The following is a 26,404-nucleotide window of genomic DNA, read 5'->3' as shown; positions in this document are numbered from 1 at the left end:
CACGCCTGTAATTTTCAACAAAAACATACATTTCACTGAACAAAAAAAGAAAAATTATCATACAGATACTTCCTTTTAATAAGTCCCTATTTATTTATAAATATAAACATACACCATACATTTATATAGTAGATGGACAATAGTTGTACACGTAAATATTCTAAACTGAGGTAATATTTTTCAAGTTGATATGTAAAGTGCTGTATTTTTTTTTTTCAAATGAAACATTTTTCTTCTTGCTATTTATTCACTCTTGTGTTTTATCACCTCTCCTAACCCCAGGCTCAGAATATTTGCAGAAGCCTTACATACTGTTCTGGTGTGTCTATGTTGGAGTCTGGGGAGCTTGACTGTTCAGTGTATACTTAATTTAACGAGAGCTGATTCCAAAGTATCTATAAGATAAAGAGGGGGTGGGTCATTGGCGTAGTTGAAGCTATTTTAACGCCAAAACATGCACGAAGAAAGACAACTCTATTTAAAAACGTGAGCAGGGATGCAGCATCGTTTTTCAACCAAAAAAAGGGGGGGGGGGGCAGAAGATGTCTGATTTTTTTTTTTTTTTTTTTTTTTTTTGTTGTTGTTCACAAAAAAAAAACAACAACAAGAAAAACAAACGAACAACAAAAACAAACTGCCCAAATTAGAGAGGGATGGGGGTGAGGGTTTTTGAATGCGGGGGCAGTGTGGGTGTTCCTCTCTTTTCAACAAAAAATGGGGGGGGGGGGGCTTGCCTTTAAATGGAACTTTCAATACTAATAAGTATTTGCTGATACTACGTGCCTGAACATACTCTTTCCCATGTCATGTTGGTTCAAGTTTGTTCAAATTATGGACACTGAAGTTAGAATGGGGCTAAAATCGGAGGTCAACTTTTACATACTAATAACTTTTACATACTAATAATACATGAATAAAGGAACAAATCATGAAAAAATCTTTTTCTCCAGAACAGCAGGGCTACATTAGGTAGATTTACCGTACCTATACTGGATTGAGAACTTCATAAAAATCTTGCAGGATCGCGTAAATGATCAACAAATCCCTTATTTTTACTCCTCATCAAAATATTAATCGCCATGAAGGAGAACTTCAGGCGAATTGTTCAACAGCATACTAGTATTCAAGAAATGGTGTTTACCAGAAACTCCAAATAACTTTTGGAAAATTTAAAGGCTCAGGGTTTTTCAAACATAAATAGCATCAAAACATTCGACTTTTCTTTCTCGTTTAAGTCAACTTCTCGCAAGTTCTATGGTAGATACAATGACCTTGTCAGCAAATGTTATCTATGCTGACCAATGTTTTTCATACTAATTGTTAGACCATTATTTACACTGAATTGTCTGCGGATTTTCCCGTTTGTCCGATCATGACAAGGAGTACACGGCGGGTGACCGTTCGACAGGGAATGCTTAGTCCTTCGTGGCACCTGATCCCACTTCTGGTGTTTTTAGAGGTCTGTCTTTGCTCTGTTCCCCATTTGTATTGTTTCAATGGACTTTTGAGCTTGATTACTGTTCGTTACCTCCATATTTCATTTACACAACAATTCTTCACTATATATTAAAAAAACAAAGGATTTTTAACATCATAGACAACTGCTTCCTCAATAAAAATAGATTTGGTGCATTTCCATATCTTGTGATTGGTCTACTACAAAATGACTTTGTTGAAAATTATTCTGATTCTACATACAAGTACTCTGAAGTTGATATTAAAATGATGCTGGAGTTCCTCATTGACAATATATATGTGTCTTTGGACACCAGGTCTTCCAACAGTCTATTGGAACGATGGGCACTGATTGTGGTGCTTATTAGCCGCTCAGTCATATTTTTTTTTTTTTTTACATTCCTATGAAGCAGATTTTATTCAATAAAAGTCTCCATGAGAAGAAGAAAACTCTTGCTGTAGCCTTCAACTCAGCATTTAGATATACCGACGTTTTATCAAGCGAATTAACAATAGTTATTTTCATTCATATGTCGACTCGATATATGACAGTGAAGGCGAAATAAAGGACACTACAGAGTCTGCCACATCTGCTTCGTATAATTAAACTGTATGAAAAACGGGATGACTTCAGCTTTTCCATCGTCAATGTCCCTTATTTATGCATCGATATTTCAGCATCATGTGCATGCATATGGTGTTTATGTCTCCCAGCTGATTGGATACCCAAGAGCATGCTCTGAATACGACAAATTTTCAAACAGAGACAAGCAACTGACAAATAAGTTGATGTTATACGGATTTTAACAACCCCGATTAAAGTAAGCCTTTCGCAAATTGTACGGTCGTTATAATGACCTTTTTTGTAAAATTTAATACAACCTATCATCAATTGGGTCGTAATTTGTCTGACAGGTTTCATATCATTTGTTAGATCATTGGTTTTAAACTAAATAAATTTGAGTACGAACGCAGCACTGTTAAGGCGTACTTCAAAGAAATCAATAGAATATAAACGTGCATAAATACATACCTTTTAAAACTGAATTTATTTTTGTAAAGGTACTATATTATCTTACGACTTCAACATTCTTTGAAATAACATTGTATACCCCACTCTGTACTGAATTTGGTTTGGTCACGTTATTTGATCGTCACGTGATAAATGCATGTAATGTGCACTGCATGTAGGTCACAAACAAATTTCAATATCGCAAGGGCATACCCTAGTTAAAATTAAAAATTAAAGTAATAGATTGTTTCTACAGAACTTGTAGTTTATGGAAAGTGCTGCTGCTTTAAATAGAATTCGCATTTTATTAGTTTAAATTTCAAGTTATCTGGCTAATGTCGAAATATGTGTGACCTTTACCAAGTATTTTATTTAGTTATTAAAGTATGCTATCGATTTCAGGAAAGCAGCAGCACTTTTCAAGTTAAGGAATACGTCCGTTATGTGTATTTAAAAAAATGGTCAAGATCTATTAAGTGTATGCCCTTGCGAAAAGGCGATTTAATGAGGCACCTCGGCGTGAAACATGCACACCCTGTAGACAAAAACACTGTATTATTAATTCAATACATTCTCTCGATATCTTTTAAATAATGTCACTTAACAAACGTTTCAGATTTGTATTAATGGTCTACCTAAGATTTGCAAATAATATTCTGTTTAATAATAAAATGCATTTTTCACTGTGAAAAAATTACTTGATCCGCCTCTCACTGCACATAAAATGCGTCAAACTTTACCATGATGACGTCATTTCGACAAGTGCATTGCGATCAGTGACTTGTTTATATCTTGCTGTGTGGGATTTAACTAGCGACAAAAATGAATTCAGTGGTAAGTTTTGATGTAGTTCATTACTCTTATGCAGTTTAGATTCGCAAATTATTTCATTTTCTGTTATTGTAAGGAATTGCTATATTTGTGTGATGTCACACTAAACTTTTCCCGTATAAATTAGGCCCCGCCCCCTTTATGCAGCCTTAACAGAGCTGCGAAGTACTCCGTCTACTTGGTCAATACACAGGGCTTACGGCGGGTATGACCGGTCAACAGGGATGCTAACTCCTTCTAGGCACCCACTCCCACTTTGGTGTTTCCAGGGTCCGTTTTTTTTCCCTGTTCACGATTCGTTTTGTAAACTGGATTTATATGAGATTGATGATCGTTCTTCATCTTCACCTTTTAGATTAGTCATATATGATACGTTTTTTTCCGGCATCAAATTTGGTCGTTAAGTTATGACACCTTGGGGCTAGGGTGAGGCCACAATAAGGGATCTAAATTTTAACATGGGAATATCGAAGGAATATCTTTTTAAATGACAACAGGGCCAAGGAAACTCAAGTGGGCGTTGTGGGTCTTGGTATTTTATTTGTAGTGTCTTGATTAGCAGACTGGTTACTTATAAACTCTCGGATAATAAATATACAATCTGGGTTTGATCCGTGCAGATGTAAAAATTGGAAATTAATGTAAGAGCGCAAAATTTAATAACAACGCTTAATTAATGTAATAAAATGGGTTTACATTGTATTACATTTTGCCTAGTTAAATTTAACGCAAAATGTGATAACACAAAATAAAGTATTAAGTTTATGAAATATTATAGTCTGATTTAATTAAATAATATAAAAGATACATGTATTTCATCTTAAGCCATTACGTTATGGCAAGTAAATAAACTTTCTTTACATATATATTTTGTATTCTTGACATCCACACATAATTTATTAACGCAAATGTTAAAATTATCATTTATAGAATAGAAACAATTGTGTTTAACTGTCTTTTTAACAGAAGCAATAGACCGGGGGGGGGGGGGGGGGAGGGTATATTTTTTTCTCTTCGATTTATTATTATATAGAAAAGAACATTCTGAGGAACTAGAGCAAAAAAAAAAAAAATCAAATGCTTCAAATCAAGAAAAACTGAAGAATGCTTCAAATCAAGAAATTCTAACATATTTTAGTAATTCTAATCATGGCAACTAACGAGGAGTATGGCATTTTGAATAACTATAGACATTTTGCACGCATTATTTTCAACTTTAAACATCAATACGAAATGTTTTTCAAAATACATTTGAAGAACGGGATCAACTATTAAGAAGTATTTATTGACGATTTCCCTCATTTCATAAAAATATCACATCTATCGCAATTATTACAATTTGTGATATTATACTTTGTTGTAATTTAGTTGAATCTGATTCGTCGGGAAACATTTGTTAAAAAACACTATTACCTGCTGAATAATGAAGCCACACCCTCCAGCGTAGCAACAGTTAACATTGCTTGACAACGGGTGATCCCCCCCCCCCCCCGAAAAAAATTGACTGCGCAGAATTCATGAGCGCAAGATCACTGTAATATAAACTTGTATAAAACATTCAATATGATATAATAAACATTGCATGTAGTTCAGTGTAACACTGAAAAATTTCACCCCAAGAAAACCATTGCAAACCGAGAGAAACGTGGTGTATGTCTAAGTTGTAAAAAGAAGCACATTTACTGTGTTTCTTAACTTCAGAAGTGCTTTAATAATGAAAACAACGAACTGGTGGGTTAAAAAGTAAATGAGTGTCATGTTGAGGGACATTTCACATGTGGGTGAATTAAACAAAAAATGACCGGACGTATACTTAAAAACCTGCACTAAAAATACAGGAAATGTGAATAAATTTCTATGTACTAATTTTCACACTTGTACAATTTTGATGCAGAAATAAAAAAAAAATCAGTTCAATTCATCGGATCTATTTCTCTTATAATAGACGTTTACACTAAGAATTCGAATGAAATGGACGTAAAGATTAACTGTAAATAGTCCAAGCTATAAATAAGTGTCATATGAAGATCATTTATTTATTTCCTCAGTTTGTTGGTTGTCAGTTTTACTTTAGACCGAAAAACTTTCTTAATCGACTTCTCAGCATCTTCTTTCCTCTTGTTTTCTACAAAATAACAATATCAATCACTAAGTAAATCAGAATAACACGACATGTATTATTTCTGTCATATCTCTTTGTTTACTCATATAAATTTTTGTTTTAATACTAATGTTTTTTTGAAAATTTTAAGTTGTTTTTTCATTGCACACAATTTCAGCATTCCCTGCGGGTCAAAATTTGACAGAAATAACTTTTTAACTTGACAAATTTTAAAAGGAATAAAAGTCATTTATTTCAGTGAGAGTTATCTCTCTTATCAGAAGGTCGAACATCCTTAAAATATGTACCTTTTGTGTATGGACTGCAGTCTTGCTCTCACTGATACTATTATATGGCATTAAACTGTTATCTTTGATATCCAGTTTACAGTGTCCTGTACATTTGTCGCCTTTCAGTTCAATCTAAAATTAGAGATGTTAAGAAAATATTTATAATACAGCAAAATTTCAAAAATAAAATACCCTAAAACATCAATAAAATGACTATGCATTCATATAGAAGAGGACCAGATATTTCAGTTTCACGATGTGCCAACTTTTTGTATGCCTCCCACTACTTAATATATATATATATGTATTCAATAATAATAAACTTGAATTTTAGTTGTATGAATTGCATCTTCAACTGAATTAACATTGTACCTTTGAAGGAGTCTTGAAAGTCTCAATATTGAACAAGAACAGTCTTCTTGGGACAAAATGTTCTCTTTCTTTTTCTTTCCTTGAATGCCAACTCTGTAAAACAGAATTATGTATACACCTTTAATTCTCCATCATATTATGTGTTGTGTAGTATTCTCCTCATAACAGGTCATAGATTAAAAAAAAATGATAAACTTGTATAATTTTTAACCTCTTACCAAAAGCTCCCTGTGGACTTTTTGCAGAAACTGCAGACGATCCATCTTTGCTTTCATATATGTCTAGAAAAATAATTTTAAATTTTAATTTGAAATGAACATTTTTAAATATATCATTAAACTCAATGCTATTTGATTAAGTATGTTTACATAAATGTTTATCTGATCTTTAATTAAAGAGCAGCTCTTTGTGTACCATAGTTTTATTAAATTGTGATGTTTTTCTTTCCTCGAGTTTTGTAAAACAAAAATAAATAAATAAAATAAAAAAATAAATTAAAATCTCACCGGTTTAACTTAATTTATACTTTTAGACATCAAATGAAATTCAAATGAAAAATATTTCACCTATTTTCTTCACTTTTTATATATGTATAACTGCCTGATTTTTTTTTTTCTCACCAGTAGTTCTTCATGAAGTTTGGACAGCATCTGTTTAACTGTTCTCTTTTCTTTTAGTTTTGTCTGTTAAAAAATTGTTAAAATTTTAGATTTAAAAATACTTGACCTGCACACTCAATAAAAAAAAATGATACTTTATAAAACATTAATTAAAAATAAAATGTTGCTTTCTTACTAGAAGCTCTTTGTGGAGATCTCTAATAGTCTGTTGATGTGACTCCCTTTCTTTGAACTTTGTCTTCAAGGAAAAAAATACATTTATGTATAAAAAGGTATTTGCAAATGCAAATATATAATGACTTGTACTCAAGTAAATTTCAAAAAGTTCCAATTACCATTAAGGGCACAGGAGCTCTCTTAACAGTTTACCGGTACATAAAACAGATTCCTTTAGTTCAGGAATTATAATGATTTATTTCCCCTTACCAGTAACTCTTCGTGAATTTTCCTCAGAATCCGTTTATAACGCTCCTTTTCCTGATGTTTTATCTACAAGAAAATCATATTTTACTTCTAGTAAGATTGCATAATAATATTTTATATCATGAATTATAGGGCAAGTCTGAATACATGTACAGAGTTAACCTCTTACCAATAACTCCTCATGGATTTTTTGTAGGGATTGTCGATGGTCAATCTTAACTTGGATACTTGTCTGGAAAAAAAATTAATTTGCCATGATCATTTTTTAAAGATTTTTTTAATCTTTCTGAAAACAAGTACTTCCTTCCTTTGAATTTTGCCTGGAGGAAAAAATGAATTTAACTATTATATATTCTGTATGTGCAAATGTAGAAATAAAATACTTTATAATTAAGCACAACTGTCTAAATGGTCTTCCTTTTTTTTTTATCTGGTTGCTTACCAATAGTTTATACTTTTAGAAATCAATTGAAATTCAGACAAAAAATAATTTATCTATTTTCATAATTTCTGATACATGTATAACTGCCTGATTTTTTTCCCTTACCAGTAGCTCTTCATGAAGTTTGGACATCATCTGTTTAACTGCTTTCTTTTCTTTTAGTTTTGTCTGTGGAAAAAAAATGTTAAAATTTTAAATAAAAAAACTTGATCTGCATAATCAAATAAAAAAAGGATAATTTATTTACCATAAATTAAAAATAAAATGTTGTTTACTTACTAGAAGCTCTTTGTGGAGATCTCTCATGGTCTGTTGATGTGACTCCCTTTCTTTGAACTTTGTCTTCAAGGGAAAAAAAATACATTTATGTATAAAAAGGTATTTGCAAATGCAAATATATAATGACTTGTACTCAAGTATATACAGGAATTATAATGATTTATTTCCCCTTACCAGTAACTCTTCGTGAATTTTCCTCAGAATCTGTTTAAAATGCTCCTTTTCCTGATGTTTTATCTACAAGAAAATCATATTTACTTCTAGTAAGATTGCATAATAATATTTTACGTCATGAATTATAGGGCAAGTCTGAATACATGTATAGAGTTAACCTCTTACCGATAACTCCTCATGGATTTTTTGTAGAGATTGTCGATGGTCGATCTTAACTTGGATACTTGATGTACGTGTCTGAAAAAGAAAATAATAATTTGGCATGATCATTTTTAAAAGATTTTTTAAAAACCTCCCTTTCTTTCAATTTTGTCTAGGGGAAAATGAATTTAACTATAATATATTCTGTATTTGCAAATGTAGAAATAAAATACTTTATAATTAAGCGCGAATATCTATTTGAGGGGGAGGGGGTTGCTTACCAGTAGTTCCTCATGCACTTTTTTCAATGTCTCTTGACGATGATTCTTTTGCTGAATTTTTATCTAAAAAAGACCCAAATTTACTTTTAACATTTAAATGTACATTGTACGTGCAATTGTTGTTAAGTAAAGGTTTTGAAGCATATTACTAATTAAAGATACACATCATTTAATTTTGTATCTTACCAGTAGCTCTTTATGGACTTTTCCGAGTATTTCATGATGATTTTTCTTTTCTTTGATTTTATTCTAGAAAAAAGTAAACATATATCTATATAGGAGTCAAAAATAAAATTATCAAGAATCAACATCTCAGAACCCCCCTCCCCCGAAATTCTTCTGTTCTGTATACGGTATGTTAAATTAATTTCATTTTTTACCTGCACCTGTTCAAGGATTCTTTTTATCAGGTCTTGTCTTTTATTTTCCTCCTGTAATTAAACAATATTAAGTTGTAATAATGATTTTTTCCCCATCATTAACACAATTTATTTATATCACAAAAATTAGATGCTAATTTGTACAGAATGAAGGTCGTTTACAACTTCACTAAAATAAGTATAAAAGTATATATACTTCTGAATGAAAAAGGTGAGAATAACGATCAGTGATCGATCTCAAAAAACAAAAACAAAAAATCTGTTAACAGGACATATTAATAAAACACGGATCCCCCGGAAATTCCAGAGGGGGAAATCAGGTGCCTAGGAGGAGTAAGCATCATAAAAAAAATGTTGTCGCCCCCCAGTTTGATAAAATACCTGCTGTCTCCTGTCTTCTTCTTCCATGGCCTCAGCCCAGCTATATTCGAATTTCAATATTTTCAACTTTGTCTCCTGAAAAAAAAAAAATAGTCGAAGTGGGAATTTGATTTCACTCTTTGCTCAAAATTTTCACCTAATATGCAATTACTTTTAGTAGTAATTTGTATTAGATAATTAATATTATCAGGTGGAATGGATATTGAGCAATGACAAAAAAAATAATTTAATGTTTGTTTTAAAAATCACCAAGTTCTAACTAGGAATTTTATATTTTACTTTATTTTATTAAAGTTTACTCTTCGATTTTGTTTTCTCCTTTTTAAGGGCTCCATGATTGTTAAGGCCTGTGTTTAATTTACGGCTGCGACTGACCTAAGTCGATAAAAAATAGGTAGTGACTATTCCTTCGCCAAGCGCTCGGAACTTTGAACTGAAAGTTGCGGGTCCTTCGGATGAGACCTTAAAAACCGAGGCCCCGTGTCACGGTAGGCGTTGGCACGATAAAGAACCCTCACTGCTCAATGGCCCTAAGTGCCGAGTAAAGGTTTAAATTTGAAACCCTTTACCGGTATATGGTGACGTCTCCATATGGAGGAAAAATGAGTGCTCTAAACATGGAGTGTTTAGAACATAGATATCAATAACTCTTTAACACTTACCACATCCCGCACGGCCTCTTCACCAAAATCTAAAACCACATCCTTTTTGAGAATCTAAAAATAAAATAAAATAAATAGATAATGTAAAAAAAAAAAAAACCACTCTTACTACTTTCTCTGGTGTTATTTTTTTTTTTGTAGCAATGATTGAGACTTCGTCTTTTTTTATGCTTTGTGTAAATTCAATTGCGTTGTTAAGTCATATTCTAAACGTTGTTATAGTTATAATCCTTTACGTAGAAATATTATTAAAATCTTTTGTCGATTTTTTCTCATTGGAACAGTTTTATTATTGTGACAGCTAAGGTTTCTTAAGTAATCCTTTTTTGTAGAAGCAGTTCAAACTAACACAAATGCTTTACAATTGCACATTTTCATGAAATTATTCATTCAGTACGCTTCAAATGTTGTCTGAATGATGACATTTTCTTTACGACTGAAAAAAGATGCACTAAAATTGTTAAAATTGAAATTAACAAAAAAAAAAACAAAACGATTTTTTAAATCATTTTTGAATGAGACGAAGAAAATTCGCAATATATTGAGATTCCTGGCAATTAATTAAGTAGAGTTGGGGAGACAATCTTTTGGATAGTTGTCAAGTGATATATACAAAATACCTCTTGTCTTCTGTCCTCTTCTTCCATGGCATCAGCCCAACTGTAGCTGAATTTCAAAATTTTCAACTTTGTCTCCTGCAAATGGTCGAAATGAAAACCTTTTATCTATTTTCATGTGGATTATATGAAATGCCCAAAATTTCCATCTTTGAAATAAAATAAAATTTTAATCGATGGTAATTTGTATCTGTAAATGTTAATTTAACATTAATTAAATGTTAATTTTATCAGGTGGAATGGATTAAGAATGAATAAAGCGTAAATTAAATGCCCCCTCCCCGGAAACCCACACCTTCTGACTAAGAATTAAATATCTTATTTTTCAGGTAAAGTATAAAAATAATACTAATCGATTTTCCCCCTGCAGAGGGGATGGTGGCGGTTAAAACACTAGAAGGATTCAAAATAGGGATATTTTTTATCAGAACATAGAAAAATTTTCATCATTATGTCTAAAAACATCCAATTGAATACAGGGCTTTATGCTTGATTCAAATGTTGGAAGGAAAAGGTAATAATTTTGCAATCTTCAAATCAACTTATTATTGTACTGAAAACATGAACAATCCTTTTTTAAAACGTCTTAACAACCCCCCCCCCTCCCCAACACATCCTTTCATTTTCCCCCTCACCAACGAAATGGGATTGTAACACTTTTTTCTATGGTAATTAGATACTGAAGATATTTGTTGGATCAGTAAAAGTTATAGAATTTTAAGAACATACATCTCAACCACTATGTAACACTTACAACATCCTGCACGGCTTCTTCGCCAAAATCTAAAACCACGTCCATTATGAAAATCTGCAAAGCAAACAATAAATAAATAAAAGAATAGTTAATATTTATACAAAATCAAAAAATAATAATTGATATTAATCAACTCTATGAAAAGAATTCATGTAAAATCCTACTTCTACTACACTACTTCTAATCTTTGCTTTTCCTTAGTGATGTTTTGTTGTAGCAATGATTGTGACGTCATACTCTTTGTTACGTTGTGTGAAATTAATTGTGACGTTAAAGTCACTCTAATATTAGATCAAGTGTTTAAATAAGAACCATTTAAAAGATTATCAAAATCAGAAATTTAAAGAAAGACGATTCTATAAATCTTTATTTACATTATAAGCGAAGAAAAATCACATATACTGAGATTCTAAAGGAAATAACTACATGTATATAGAGTTGGAGAGAAAATTTGTATGTTATTTATCAAACAGACACTATTGTCTACTTAATCACTTAATCAAAGAATATCTGCTGATTTGGGGAATTAAGCATACAAACTCACTCATCTCAGCCAATGTAAAATAGCCTTGTGAGTAGTCACACAATGATTGAAAGCTGAAATATAACCCTTAATTAAGTAAGAGCTCGATGGTAGAGAAAATTTTTCAAAGAGTTAAACCTCAATTTTTGTTTAGCATTTGGAGATTATGGTATGTTTTGTATGATCTCTTAAATTTCAGTGATCCTATATCAAATATTATTTGATAAATAATAATCAAGTTTAAAATTTTCTTTAGCTGATACAATTTATTTATATGAGTCCTTTATAAATTAAAATAATAAATACATGTAGCTGTATGTTGCTCTTACCTGTTACGCCTTTCTTTGGTTGTAAAGGAGATGTTATTATTACGTCACTGTTCATTGTTACATGTACATCATTACATAGGCTATCGTCAGAGAGCCGTTGGACGTCACTATCCATCATGTCCATATACAGTATCGAACCTCGCAAAGTTTATAAAACGAATAAAAAGCGTCAATCTAGAAAAATAATGAATAGATAATTACAATATGTAACAAATTGAAACGTTCCTTGATTTTTAATTAAAGGTAGCCCGATCCTCAGGTTCTGAAAATCAGCTTTTACGTAACTGAAAATGCTCACAAAATGTCTCTGATTTCACATAGTAACATGAATTTACGGTATACCTAAGGAATTTCTTCAAAGTTCATCATTATAGTTAATCATATTGTATAGGGAAAATTATCAAATCTCAAATATATTTTCAAGAAATGCGAATAAAAACACCAGCTATGCATTTTCTAATTGAACATTGAACAACAAATATGATTTAAGATAGAAAAATATAGGTATCCAGGCATTAGGAGAAAATTGTATTTTTTTATGCTTATACAGTATTTTAGTTCCTCTTTTTAGTTCAATTGTCATATAATACATAGTGTTAAAAGCTTGTGGTTATTGCTAGACATCACATATCACATCTAATTTCATATCATGCTAATAAGCAGTCGTTTCTAATGCTAGACTAAAGGAGGTACAAATGTCAACTTTTTACAAGACCGTTTCTAATACTTCAAAGAACCTTGAATCATATTAAGATGCATAAAATGAAAATTGTTGCATGAAAAGATCTCAATTTCATGCTTCATTTTGAGACTTTTTAAATAAAATAATAATTTAAATTTACTAGTTATCCTTCCTGGCTGAGGATCGGATATCCTTAAAAGCTAAATTAAAACAAGTACTTTAGTCAGGCGCGGATCCAGGATTTTTTTCCCGGGGGGGGGGGGTCCATCCGAGTAAAAAAAAAAAAACTATTTCGTGGTGGTGGTAGTGGGGTGCACGTTTTCGGGGGGGGGGGGGGGGGCAAAGCCATTTTTTATTTGCTTCAGTACATACTTTTTATAACTCTGCAAATTCCGGACCCCCACCCCCTCTAGACCCGCGCATGTTTAGTGTTTATATTTCCTAAAATTTGCGCCGATTTCTTTCAAGCTTACCTCACAATATGACCCAAAAGGGTCATGATGATTTGGCTTTCCGGGTTCGAATATACCGCACCAAACTATCTTTTGGTTTTTTCACAGGAAGTGTAAGCTGGTAGAGAAAATTCGGTTTATAAGCATGTCTACAACCGGAGAACTTCAGGATGGCGATGGTCCTGATAGAAAAAAGATTAAATCAAGTGAATGTATCAGGTAAGCCCATTTCATTCCATGTTATCATATCATGCTTTAGAAGATTAGTTTATATTCGTGCATTGCAGCATACTGCCGACAAAATACAAGTTTCATTTCCACCACACCGCTCACTGTTGATTTTTTAAATCATGAAAACCTATATTTAAAAAAAATACGTTAAAGACAAGTTGTGTCAATTTATTTTTACTGTTCATTCCACGTTTAAGCTAAATATAGTGAAGGTGCTTGGTTATTGGTCAGTTTCTGAATCGTCCCATTCGTGTACACGTCACAGGTAAGTACAGCACACGTGTACACGAAAAAAAGCACAATGTCATTTTAAAAGAACCATTTGTTTGCTTGATTTAAGATTGCTTCGTGAATGTATATGTTTGAGAGATATGAATTATTTTTAGCTTACAAAAGGCTTGATTTTAGTGTCACATCCTTTTAAACCCCCCTCTTAAATGAGATATTCTGGTCCGTGATGGCGTATTTATACAGTTGATAATCACACCGTCACTCTTTCTAGGGCAATCATGGCTAGGTAGGCATGCATGCATGCTGTCAAACTGCATGCATTTTTAATAATATTTTACATAGAAATTTTTCTGAGAGAAACTTGCTGTAAACTACAAAAAATATAATATTTGCAATATATATTTGGGAAAAAAAAATACAGAGATAAAAAAAAGTAATATACATTTGCATATTGAGTTGCATTTCAGATAAATCTGATTTAATCAGTGCTTTGTAGGACAAATATACAAGATAAATGTAGCTTTAAAATGGACAAACTATGTATAGGAGACATTACAGGAAACGAAGTACATGAACGTGCATGTAAAAGTGTAGTGCATGATACATATAATGTACAAGAAAATCTGCATCCCGAATAATAACATTGTCATCATTGATCAAATGGAAATTTTTTGCAAACCATATCTTTAAAGTTTTAAAATGTAGTATCTTTAGGGAGGATCCACCACTATGAAAATATAGGTCAAATGTTCACAACTCTTCTGCTTTTAATATGTATAAAAATTAGGTAAATTTATAATAAGAAGAAATTGATTTTATTCCATAAGAGTTGTGTAGATACAACCAGCTTTGTTACCAATAAGTTTTTTTTTTCATAAATAGGAAATGGAAGTCAATACCCTATTTACATAATATGGGTTGTTAAATAAAAAGTATGGATCCAAATACATGTTTTTTTTCTGTAGGTCCAGATATACATGGAAACAAGATGTGTTTGTGAAACACTGATGCCCCTGTACGGCAACTTATGGTGAAGGTTAAAGTTTCTCAAATGCAAGTCAAAATCCTGGCCAAAAGATAAAAAATATTAAATTTGAAAGCCCTAGCTGCAACTGTTCAAAAGTAATGGCGAAGATTAAAGTTTTTTAAAAGTAAGTAAATCATCAAGGTCAAGGTCAAAGTTGTTGGTATCCAAAGGAAGGTCTTGTCACAAGGATTACATATGTAAAGTATGATTTCAAAGCCCTAGCACCAACCATTCAAAAGTTATGGCCAAGTTTAAAGTTTTTCGAAAGTAGGTCAAACTCCTATGTCAAGGTCAAAGGGTCAAAGTGTTTGGTATCCAAAGGAAGGTCTTGTCACAATGATTACATGTACATATGTGAAGTATGAAAGCCCTAGCATCAACCATTCAAAAGTTATGACCAAGGTTAAAATTTTTCAAAAGTAGGTCAAACTCCTAGGTCAAGGTCAAAAGGTCAAAGTGGTTGGTATCCAAAGGAAGGACTTGTCACAAGGATTACATATGTGAAGTATGAAAGCCCTAGCTCTAACCGTTCAAAAGTTATGGCCAAGGATAAAGTTTTTCAAAAGTGGGTCAAACTCCTAGGTCAAGGTCAAAGGGTCAAAGAGGTTGATATCCAGAGGAAGATCTTGACACAAGGAATACACGTGTGAAGTTTGAAACCCCAAGCACCAACTGTTCAAAAGTTTGTCTGTTTATCTGCTTGTCTGTTTATCTGTTTGTCTGTTTGTCTGTCTGTTGTCAACTTTAACCTTGCCCATAACTTTTGATTGGTTGGAGCTATGACTTTCATATTTCACATGTGTATTTCTTGTGACAAGACCTTTCTTTGGGTACCATCATATTTGACCTTTTGACCTTGACCTTGGAGTTTGACCAACTTTAGCAAAATTTTATGAGACTTTAACCTTGGCCATAACTTCTGAACAGTCGGTGCTTGGGGTTTCAAACTTCACGTGTGTATTCTTTGTGACAAAGCCTTCGTTTGGATACTAACAACTTTGACCTTTTGACCTTGACCTTGGAGTTTGACCTACTTTTGAAAAACTTTAACCTTGGCCATAACTTTTGAACAGTTGGTGCTTGTGGTTTCAAACTTCACCTGTGTATTCCTTGTGACAAGACCTTCCTCTTGATATCAACCTCTTTGACCCTTTGACCTTGACCTAGGAGTTTGACCTACTTTTGAAAAACTTTAACCTTGGCCATAACTTTTGAACGGTTAGAGCTAGAGCTAGCATACTTCACATATGTAATCCTTGTGACAAGACCTTCCTTTGGGTACCAACCACTTTGACCCTTTGACCTTGACCTAGGAGTTTGACCTACATTCGAAAAACTTTAACCTTGGCCATAACTTTTGAATGGTTGGTGCTAGGGCTTTCATACTTTACATATGTAATCCTTGTGACAAGACCTTCCTTTGGATACCAACAACTTTGACCTTGATGTTTTACTTACTTTTAAAAAACTTTAACCTTTGCCATAACTTTTGAACAGTTGCAGCTAGGGCTTTCAAATTAAACATTTTTTATCTTTTGGCCTGGATTTTGACTTGCATTTGAGAAACTTTAACCTTCGCCATAAGCTGCCATATGGGGGCATCAGTGTTTCACAAACACATTTTGTTTATATTTAGTACATGTATATATAAATATAAATTTTTGTTCCCCATAAATTTCATTTTGAAGGTAAAGTGTCTGTATTTAATGAGGCTTCACCATAACTACTTTAATTTTCTGGGCTTTACAAAACAAAATAGACAATTAGGACCTTACATGTAAATGCCACATACACAGTGCTTTTGAGGTCAGTATGATGATTTAGGCTTAGCTACCCAAAGAATACAATATTCACTGAGCCCAAAGGTCAAGGTGAATTTTGTACTTCAAGGGTTGCTAAATCAGTGTATTGACCAAAAAAAAAAACCCAGCATTAACTGTTTTATTATATGATTCAAAGATACAATCTCATTCAGCAAACCTTGCTGTCATGAGAGACACAGCTAGGATTTCATTAGATGACAAAAATAAACCAATCATATCAATTTAGAAGTTCCTGATCTATTTTTGGTCCAATGTAGAAAAAAAAAATCACCTGGAACGTCAGGTGCAGGTGAATATAACCTTCAATGATTTCTAGAATGTTGGATTTCAGCTTATTAGAAAGCTTAGGAAATCATTCAGTCATGTAATAAAGTAAATTATATATATATTTGTACTACAGTAAAACATGCTTATAACGAAGTGCCAAGGACTGGCGATTTTGCTTGGTTATAAGCATAATTCATTATATCCATTAAGATTACAATATATTTTTAAGTCGTGGGGAATGAAAATCACTTTGCTATAAGTGTCAATTCATTATAAGTGTGTTCGCTGTAAGAATGTTTTACTGTTAGTATGTTGCAGGGAGTCTTGAAATGAAGTAGTTTTCTTTCACTTCCTTAATTGTTGATTTCACAGGGAGGGCATATTGTTGGGATATGGAAATCCTCTGTTAGACATATCATGTAATGGAACTCAAGAGTTTCTAGACAAGTAAGTTTTTTATAGCTATCATTTAATTAAGTCAGTGTAATTGCTCAAATCCATATTATCCCAGCCATTCAATCAAAGCACTAAAATTTTTCAGTAAATCTATTTGATAAATATGTATGTTACAGTATTCAACAATTTTTACAAATAAAAGTTCATACTCATGATGTAGCATTTAGAATCTTACAAGAAATGTTAAAAGGAATAGTTATTTCTATAAGGTATGGACTGAAGAGTGATGATGCAATCCTGGCAGAAGAAAAGCATAAGCCTATGTAAGTAGTTCTAGATATGTATTCTGATCTGTAAACCTTAGTACATTTGTAATTTTGTGGTTTATAAGGTGCCTAGTTAATTTATATAAGGTATATTTATGTTGTAGTTTCGTAAAAGATCTTATTTCCTATGTAGCTTGTAACACGAGCTTTGATTGGTTACAAAGTTGGGAGTAAATTTCCGAACACCCGACTTGAGCCGGGGTTAAAAAATGTGACGTCACAATGCATAGGTTCTCTATGATAAAAAGCAAATAACATGACGTCACGGAGCATTGTTGGACATAGTAAATCTTATTGATAGCTTGATTGGACTTGTTTACAAAGAATTTATTTTGGTACATAGGAAACAAATTCGTTATCCAGGTCCAATCAGGGGTGTACGGGGATTTACCCGGGGTTGCACCGGGGTAAATCCCCGTACACCATTGATTGGACCTGGATAACTAATAATGTTACAGGTGGAGAGGAGTGGTAAAACAAAAGTGAAGAGTTGGGGGGGGGGGGGGAGAGGAAAATGGGAAGGGGAAGTGGAAGAAGTGTACCCATGTTTATGCCCCACACAAGTTATAAATGCTCTGTTACAGTAGACTTTCAACATTAAACATTTTCTATGTAGAACTATGAATGAATGTAACAGGGTCAGACAGGAGATTTTATGCATTATTTTAAACATGTGCAATGGCATGTACAATGCATATATTTAAATAGGTATAAAGATATGGTGGACACTTTTGGGGCCCATGTAGAGTATGTTCCAGGTGGGGCTACCCTTAATGCAATCAAGGTAGCACAGGTAAGTCATGCGTCTTTAGCTTTTTGTTACCCCTATTATAAGTACTAAACAGGTAATCAAAGTAATCAGGTGAAGTATTAGTAAATTATGTCACACATATAGTACAAGGAAATATAGCAGACAAACTTGTGTTCATTTATTGTCTTTTTTTCTTTAATTTGGATTTAGTGAGAGGGGGAAAAAGAAAGATTGTATATTTGAGAGTAAACAATTTTTTTTTGAGGTAGAAACAATGGTATGGAACTTGAATACTTCTTTATCTATCAGTAATAATGTACCCTTGTCTTAATTAGTGCAACATGCTTGAAATATGGTATTATTAAGTTTGATAATTGTGAAATGATTTGAACTCTGACGTTATTTAAAAAAAAAAAACTGCATGTTGATGAATGAGAAAATTATTTCCTTGTTCATCCAGGAATAATAAAACATTTAGTAGTTAATGAAAGATATGTTTCCTAATTTTAGTTTAAGTAGCAAATCTTAATTCATCAAATGAAATACTCTGTTTTTCAATTCCAATGATTTATATTTATGTTCTTAGCATACATATTTTGATTTTAGTGGCTATCTGGAGTTCCACAGGCTACCACATTCTTTGGGTGTATCAACAAAGATGAATTTGGGAAAATAATGGAGAACAAAGCCAGAGAAGCTGGTGTGAATACACAGTTCCAGTATACTGACAAGGAGCCAACAGGAACCTGTGCTGTCATTATCACTGGAAGTAATAGGTAGGTCTTACAAAATAGCTAATAATAGGGTCTAGATATGTCCTCCTCAGGAACAATGTGAGTCATGATCAGCAGAACATGTGCCTGTGAGTATGCCTGCTAATAGCTTAAGTTTGGGACTGATAATTTGCCAAATGTCATGATTTTCTGGGGGTTTGGGGCCCCCTGAACCCTCTCCTTGGGCATTGCCCCTGGAACCCATTGAGGACCTCGGCAGGCCCCAAGCTTCTGGCCTATTAGATGACTCCTCCATTTATTGAGGGTTGGCATTTCTGGCAGATTCAAGAGGAAGTGTGTGGTTTTGATCACTGGCAGTACAGTAGTCTCCCTTTTAAACAGAATCGAATACAAAAAAATATAGCATTTATAAACTAAAATGAGAATTTGATACAATTTTATTTCCCATTTGATTCTCTTTGATTAAAAGTCAGTTTTCAGTGAAATTAAGAAATGTGTTTCAGCTTTGAGAGTTCAAAAAGTTTTGTTGTGATAGTTTTAACCCAGGCATATTTTATGAAGCTCGTTAACACTTCATGAAAAATGTGCATGGATGATAAGTACCGAAATCATGTCATATCCTCGAGAACTTGGGAACTAGTTTCCTGGAACACCAACAAGGTACATTTATAATGTATAAATGCTGTATAAAACGTACCTTTATCCTATGAACTACATGAACAAAGTCTAATAAGTATTGATAAATAAGTCTGAGAAAATCAAGTATGTTTTTACAAGTTACATTGTGTGAAGCTTGTTCAAAACAATCAAATAATAGAAGGTAGCTGTAAAAATCAGGCCATCTTTTTACAGGTCTCTTTGTGCCAATTTAGCTGCAGCCAATTGTTTTACAGAGGAACATCTGGAGACCCCAGAACACTGGAAACTTGTTGAGAAGGCCCAGTATTATTATATAGCTGTAAGTCAGAATTTTATTTTTAAAAAAAATGCTCTCTTGTTGCTGCTTTAAGTGGTATGGTCTGTAAATTTTGCATAATTTTGTAGATGAGATGCCAGTAAAAAATGGTTCAGATTAAAACATCACTTTCTCAAGAAAATTATCACAAATTTCACAGCATATGTAGAGATATTTGGATAAAACAGGCATGTTTGTAAAAAAAAATTGTTCATGTATATTTACTATTTAAAAGACCTGATATACAAAGGGGTGTTCATGAATAAGGTTAGATTTGCTGGATAATCATGCTTTTGAGTACTGTGTAGATGCTGGATTTCACACCTGAATGAATTTCTGTCTTGTTCTTATGCTAGCACATTGATCTGTCTCTGGATGTGCACCTGCTTATGAAATCATCAAGATGCTTTTTTTAACCAACTTGATTTCCCTTTCCCCATAATATCTGATGATGTAAATCTTGTAATTTTCATATCTTCAGATAAAAAAAACCCCACTTGTCTGTCAAGTATTTTTGTGCAAAATTGTGGACCATATCATTTTATATGGTGATTGAAACATTAGAATCTGAATATGTTAAGAAGATTTCACATTCTAGCTTGTAGCAGAAAGGGGATGGTTATGTAAAGAACCAATTAAAATTTATACTTTGTTGAATCTAACAGAGATTAATCAGACTACCGGTACTTATGTATAAATCTTTTTTCAGGGATTTCCCCTTACCGTTAGTCCCCCAACTATAATGAGAATCAGCAAACACGCCCAGGAATCTGGCAAAGTGTTTAGCATGAACCTGTCTGCACCATTCCTATGTCAGTTCTTCAAAGACCCCATGCTCAAGGCCCTGCCATTTGTAGATATTCTGTTTGGAAATGAAACGGTAAGTAATTGAAATGCATTGCCCAATGGCAGATTGTTGATCTTTTGTTAAAGTTTGCAAATAATTTATCATCAGTAACATCTTGCATCACTAAAAATAACAATTATATAGAATGAAAAGACTTTTATTTTAGTCAGTATTTGTTCTGCTGTGGTATTAATTTTCAGAAAACTTATAATACAACAGCTGGTGAATGTATTATTATCTTTTTACAGGAAGCAGAAACATTTGCAAAAGAAAACAATTTCGGGGTAAGAATTGAATCAGGTGACAATAAAATAGTAGCCAAGCCTTCTGTCCATACCGTGTGAGTGTTAAATTGTAGCAGTGCTTGGTGGATGTTTATTTCAGACCACCGATATTGCACAGATTGCACTAAAGTTAGCTGCTCTACCAAAGGAGGACAACAAACCTAGGACAGTGGTCATCACTCAGGGCAACAACCCAACTGTTGTAGCTAAAGGTCAACTTTATTTATATTTCCCAAGTGAAACTATCCCCATATCCTTGTATGTCATAATATATGGATTTATTGAAAGAGATATTTTTAACATTTTTCATATATATGCCTAATCATAAATTATAATGTTTACCAGTGTTTGCTCCTACCCATTCCTCTTTTTATCTTTTAATGGACAGTTTGATAATGAATGGAGACGAAGTGATCTTTGATACCAGTATTTTTCAAAAATAAAATTTTCTGGAGCTAATTAAAGCTTATTGGGGTCTCAAGTTTCTGTTTTATAAACCACCAAAAAATTTTGAAAAGTGTAATGTGTCACAAATAGATGGTATTGATAAAATTCTGTATTAAAGTTCTTCATCATTTCACATTGCTATCTGAAACACCAAAAACTTCAAATTTCAGGTATATTTTAAATTTATCAGAACCTTCAGATATCTTATATCAGTCCTGTCCAAAGTTCAGTCATAAAAATGATGGCGTCATCTGATTTTATTAACTAAATGTACAATATTGTAATACAGCATTAGAGAGTGTATTATTACAGATGGTAAAACAACAGAGTACCCTGTAATTCCTATTGCTGACAAGGATATTGTAGATACTAATGGAGCTGGGGATGCCTTTGTTGGAGGTAGGTGACACTAGGTGTATACTACAGAATCATGATCACCAGTACATTCTCTCATTTATAGTTGTCTAGTAGGTTATGTCCCTTGATACAGCAGTTAAAAGGATTTTAGTGGTATATCTCATACTATTGTTTAGAAATTCTTTTGTAAACTTGTGAGCTGCATTTCACCCACTATGAAACTGGCATGGTGTATACCCCAATAAAAAACAATCTGATATCCATATTTTGAAGAAAAAAAATTAAATTAAAAAATTTAATTAGAAGTTGTTGTTTTTTGTTTTTTTTTAATAAAAAAAGAAAAAAACATAAATACTATTTATTTATGAACAGGTTTCTTAGCCCAGCTTATTAAAGGCAAGCCCATAGAGGAATGCATTCGAAGTGCGAACTATGCAGCTAACCTTATCATTCAACGATCAGGATGCACCTATCCAGAGAAACCAGATTTCCACTGAAAATTGTGTGCTGCAGTGGAGAATGGTATTAAGGGTAAATCATGGGCATCTTGTCCTAGTGGTTGTGCAGAAACACAAAAAACCTCTCTATAGTGGATCAAGCACAGAGACTATCACTTCTTTCCGTCATCTTAGACATTAACAATTAAATATGACTAGGGCTCTTTCAGAGACAAGTTTCAATAAATTGTAGGAATTTTTATCAAGTATTATCCATGGTTTATATACTGTTCCAAAAATTGTAGCAATTTTATCAGGTATTATTTATGGTCTATCTACTGTTGTATTTTATTTTACATATGTTGTTCCTGGAAATTATGATGGCATCAGTGCAAATGAAGTGTGTTTTACACTGTATGTTTTGTATTAAAATCTGAAAAGTTATGGTCTACCTTGTTTTTGAATATTCTATACAAAAATAATGTCATAGCAATCGATGTTTATCTAGGAGGTATTGTTCTGTCCTAAAGAAATAGTATACCAAAACACTTCTAGTAAAACTGTTACCAGGATTTTGATTTTTGTTGAAGATTAGGTACACAACTGCATTGGTGAAACTACTGGGGGACTGGCTTACAAGACATGATCAAGAATTTGATTACACCATACATGTAGCTTATATTTGGATACTGTATACAGGGTTATTTTCACCCTTTCAATTTGCAAATGAAGGCAAAAGTGGCTAAAATGAAATGGGGGGGGGGGGGGATTTCCATGTACAATGTATACAGTAAGTCACAGATATTATTTCAATCAGCATTTGAAAATAAGGAGAATTCGATTCATTCTATGTACAAATAAAACTCAGCATAAAATTCAGAGACACTTTTGCTCTACTTGTCTTAGATAGCTAAAGTAATTGTTGTCCATCTACCTGTAAACAGTTTTTAGCTCTGCTGTTAAAGATGAGAAAAGCTTTATCTGATTGGAAGGTGTCCATTGCCCCCCCCTCCCCCAAATGTTTGTGAACATTTTTTTCCCAAACATTACAACCGTTTTGTTCTCTATTTTTCAAAAAAGTCCTTAATTTTTTAATGTTTTGTATTGATTTGTGTTTGAAAACTATCAAGACTATTTTATACACACCAAAAAAGTTCGCCTTGAACATTGCCTCGGAGATAATTCAATGATTTGTCAGGTTCACGTCTAAAGAACAACCCTGTCTCTAGGCATACAAGTAGACTACATTAAAATACGTAATTCTGTATATCGGTTTTTGAGGAACGGTGTTGTCATGGTTTCTAAAAATAGAAATTTCTGTGAAATGCTTTCAAAACGCTACTCCTCCTACACTTTTCGTCTGATTTCAGTGTAACTTTGCACACAAGTAAACTACACTAAGATACATAATTCTGTTTATCAGATTTTGATTTCGATGAACAGTGTTGCCATGGTTCCTAAAAATAGAATTTTTTTTAGGTCGCCTGAGTTTACTCAAAAACATTTTCAGTAGAGATGGCAATCGAATACAGAATTGCTAATCAGTTAACCGCAAAACGTTTCGACCGATTAACCGGTTATTCGTATCAAACTACACAATTTCTTGACTTTTTTTCAAGTAGCTCTACAACGCACTTAGAAAAAAATTTTCAAAGTGCGTTAATTTTGGGACCACGTTAACGCACTTTGAAAAAAATACATTTCTTTTCAAAGTGCGTAAATATCGACCATATAAACGCACTTTGAGAAAAAGTCAGATTACTTCTAAATCTGTAATTTGATATTAAAACGCTAGACATGTCAAATAGCATGTTTTAATTACCATGTAAATGCATTTTTTCGGAGGAATCATTGTGGATACATTTTGAATAAAGGTTATGCGGCTCTCTTCTTTAATATAATAGGGTGCGTAATTTTTTTTTCAGGAAAGCTTCTCAATTTTTTAATATATTTTCGTTAACTCAAATTTATTGAGAGAAATAATTTCAATGTCATACCAGTCATGTAAATACATATATTTGTGTAGGAAAGATAGAGAGTTGGGCTGAAGGACTTTCTACCTGTCTTCTCGTTCTCGATGAGGATAGATCAATTCATCAGTTTTTCAGAAGAAATATAACAAATGCCGTCTATTATTAAAATCTAAGTCCAGAATTTTTGTTTTATACGTATTTTTTCAAAGTGCGTTAGGTGTCTCCATGGTAAAAAAATGTTGATGTTCACTCTTAACGCACTTGGAAAAAAATTTTCAAAGTGCGTTGATTTTGTCCAAAATATAACGCACTTTGAAAAAAAAAATCAAAGTGCGTTAATTTTGTCCCAATTTTAACGCACTTTGAAAATATTTTTCAAAGTGCGTAATTTTTTCAAGGTGCGTTGCCACAGATGTTAGCTCTATTCCCATGCACATGAAGTCTTTAAGAAAAGATGTTAGAGGTTAAAATCATTCTATTTGTCTTTATTCTTGGTCAGCTACGTGCATATATTTTTTTTTTATTTCAACAGACAAGATAAAATAAGATAAAATAAAGATAAACAAGATAAAATTCAGAAAACCATGAAACATGCCTGAGATATCGTGGATAATTTTCCAGAGCGGTTGTCACACAAGTTCATTCTTCATTGTCACCATAATCAAAACTAAGCCTTAACTGTATCACTTAATTTACATTTTTGTTTAATAATTCAATTTGATAGACATAACTTCCCGATGCTCAACGGTGATTATTATCATTAAAGAATTACAGGACAGTCGGGGTAACGATATGATGTTTTAACAGTAATTAACATATCTCAGACAGACCAATTACCCCACAATTTTAATATGGAGAGCCATAGTTACCTCCCAATCAGCCTAAATAAATATATGAAAGCGCCAAATTAAACGTTTAAGTAGGAATTTCTTTTTTTTAAATGAATTTCAGAAGATAGCCTTCAATTTTACATATATTTTAATTTTTTTTTCGACTAAACGATTACAGATTTTCTAACCGATTGCCATCGTTCCGACCGAGTAATCGGTTAACCGGTTAGAAATTGCCATCCCTAATTTTCAGCTTCTTCTTAAGAACCACTGAAACAATTTCAACCAATTTTGGTATAAAGCATCTATGGGTTAAGGGGAGTAAAAATTTTTAAAATTTATTACCCCTGTCCCCTGGGGCATGAGGGATGGGGATAAACCATCAGAATTAATGCAATCTTTAAAATTTTTCTTCTTTACTCCTGGACATCAAGCTGTCAAACGGTTGGCATGATTGTAATAAGCATTGAGCCCTCTACCAAATTTTGAAATTCATGGCCCCAGGGTCAGGGGTTCCGGTGCTAGGGTGGGGCTCTATTGAATATATATTGAAAATGCATTATTTCTTAAAATCTTCTCCTCTGCTCTTGGATATTAAGGAAACAAACTAATTGCATAGTTATGATGAGGAAAGGCGCCTATTCCAAAATTGTGAATTTCATGGACCCTGGGTCGGGGTCCTGGTGTTAGGGTGGGGCTCTAATGATTATTTATTGAAAATGCATTAAGGAGGAATGCCACACCAGAATTTTATTTAATAGATCTTTTAGACATCCCTTTTAAACTATGGTTTCAGTATTTAAAGACCGATATTAGCTTTTTTTTTTTCATTTTTTCAGAGAAAATGAAAAAAAAAATGTTTTAGATGCTTTATGGTTTAAAAATTTCTGTTAATGAATGCATACTTTGAATGTCTAATAAAATATGTAAAGAAAGGCTGGATAGACATTTTAATTTTTAAAATAAAAAAGTATAATCGGCCGCAGCAGCGACCGATCTATTTGTGGTTGTTAGAAAGTGAACATGGGGGAATGAGACGTTATTTCTGTATTAGTTCCGTAAATAAATTCTTTAATGATAAAGTTTAAAAATCATGAGTAAAATATTTTAAAAACTTGCTTTAAACTAAGTCTTAATTGTTGTTATTATGTTTCAATTTCATTTTCATTTGTCTTCAGATAACTGTTAATTTATGATTATATAAAAAGAGTTTACAATAGGTACTCCAAAACCTTGGAGTGTGTAAGATATGAACGCAAATCTTCATGATTTTCCGGATAATAATAA

The 26,404-nt window shown here is 32.7% G+C and overlaps 1 protein-coding gene across 1 annotated transcript; it reads left to right on the top strand.

Annotated features, from left to right (window-relative positions):
- Positions 1 to 13,308: 13,308 nt before the first annotated feature.
- Positions 13,309 to 22,758, top strand: LOC133184589 (uncharacterized). Its single transcript, XM_061319674.1, has 11 exons — positions 13,309 to 13,420; positions 17,153 to 17,227; positions 17,446 to 17,499; positions 18,211 to 18,295; positions 18,860 to 19,029; positions 19,840 to 19,945; positions 20,652 to 20,822; positions 21,038 to 21,073; positions 21,174 to 21,285; positions 21,833 to 21,919; positions 22,250 to 22,758. The coding sequence occupies exons 1-11, from the start codon at positions 13,347 to 13,349 to the stop codon at positions 22,372 to 22,374; spliced, it is 1,095 nt and encodes a 364-aa protein (XP_061175658.1). The 5' UTR covers positions 13,309 to 13,346; the 3' UTR covers positions 22,375 to 22,758.
- The last annotated feature ends 3,646 nt before the right edge of the window (positions 22,759 to 26,404 follow it).

This window comes from Saccostrea echinata, unplaced genomic scaffold (genome assembly GCF_033153115.1).
Source record: "Saccostrea echinata isolate AGI-Se365-2 ecotype Australia unplaced genomic scaffold, CSIRO_AGI_Sech_v1 ptg000010l, whole genome shotgun sequence".
Taxonomy (NCBI): domain Eukaryota; kingdom Metazoa; phylum Mollusca; class Bivalvia; order Ostreida; family Ostreidae; genus Saccostrea; species Saccostrea echinata.
This window is presented reverse-complemented; position numbering and strand designations above follow the sequence as displayed.

Excerpts from the sequence above, each read along its gene's own strand:
- LOC133184589 (XM_061319674.1), top strand. The coding sequence starts at position 13,347 with ATGTCTACAACCGGAGAACTTCAGGATGGCGATGGTCCTGATAGAAAA. Across the intron at positions 17,228-17,445 it reads ACTCAAGAGTTTCTAGACAA|GTATGGACTGAAGAGTGATG; the intron begins GTAAGTTTTTTA and ends TATTTCTATAAG. Across the intron at positions 17,500-18,210 it reads GAAGAAAAGCATAAGCCTAT|GTATAAAGATATGGTGGACA; the intron begins GTAAGTAGTTCT and ends ATATTTAAATAG.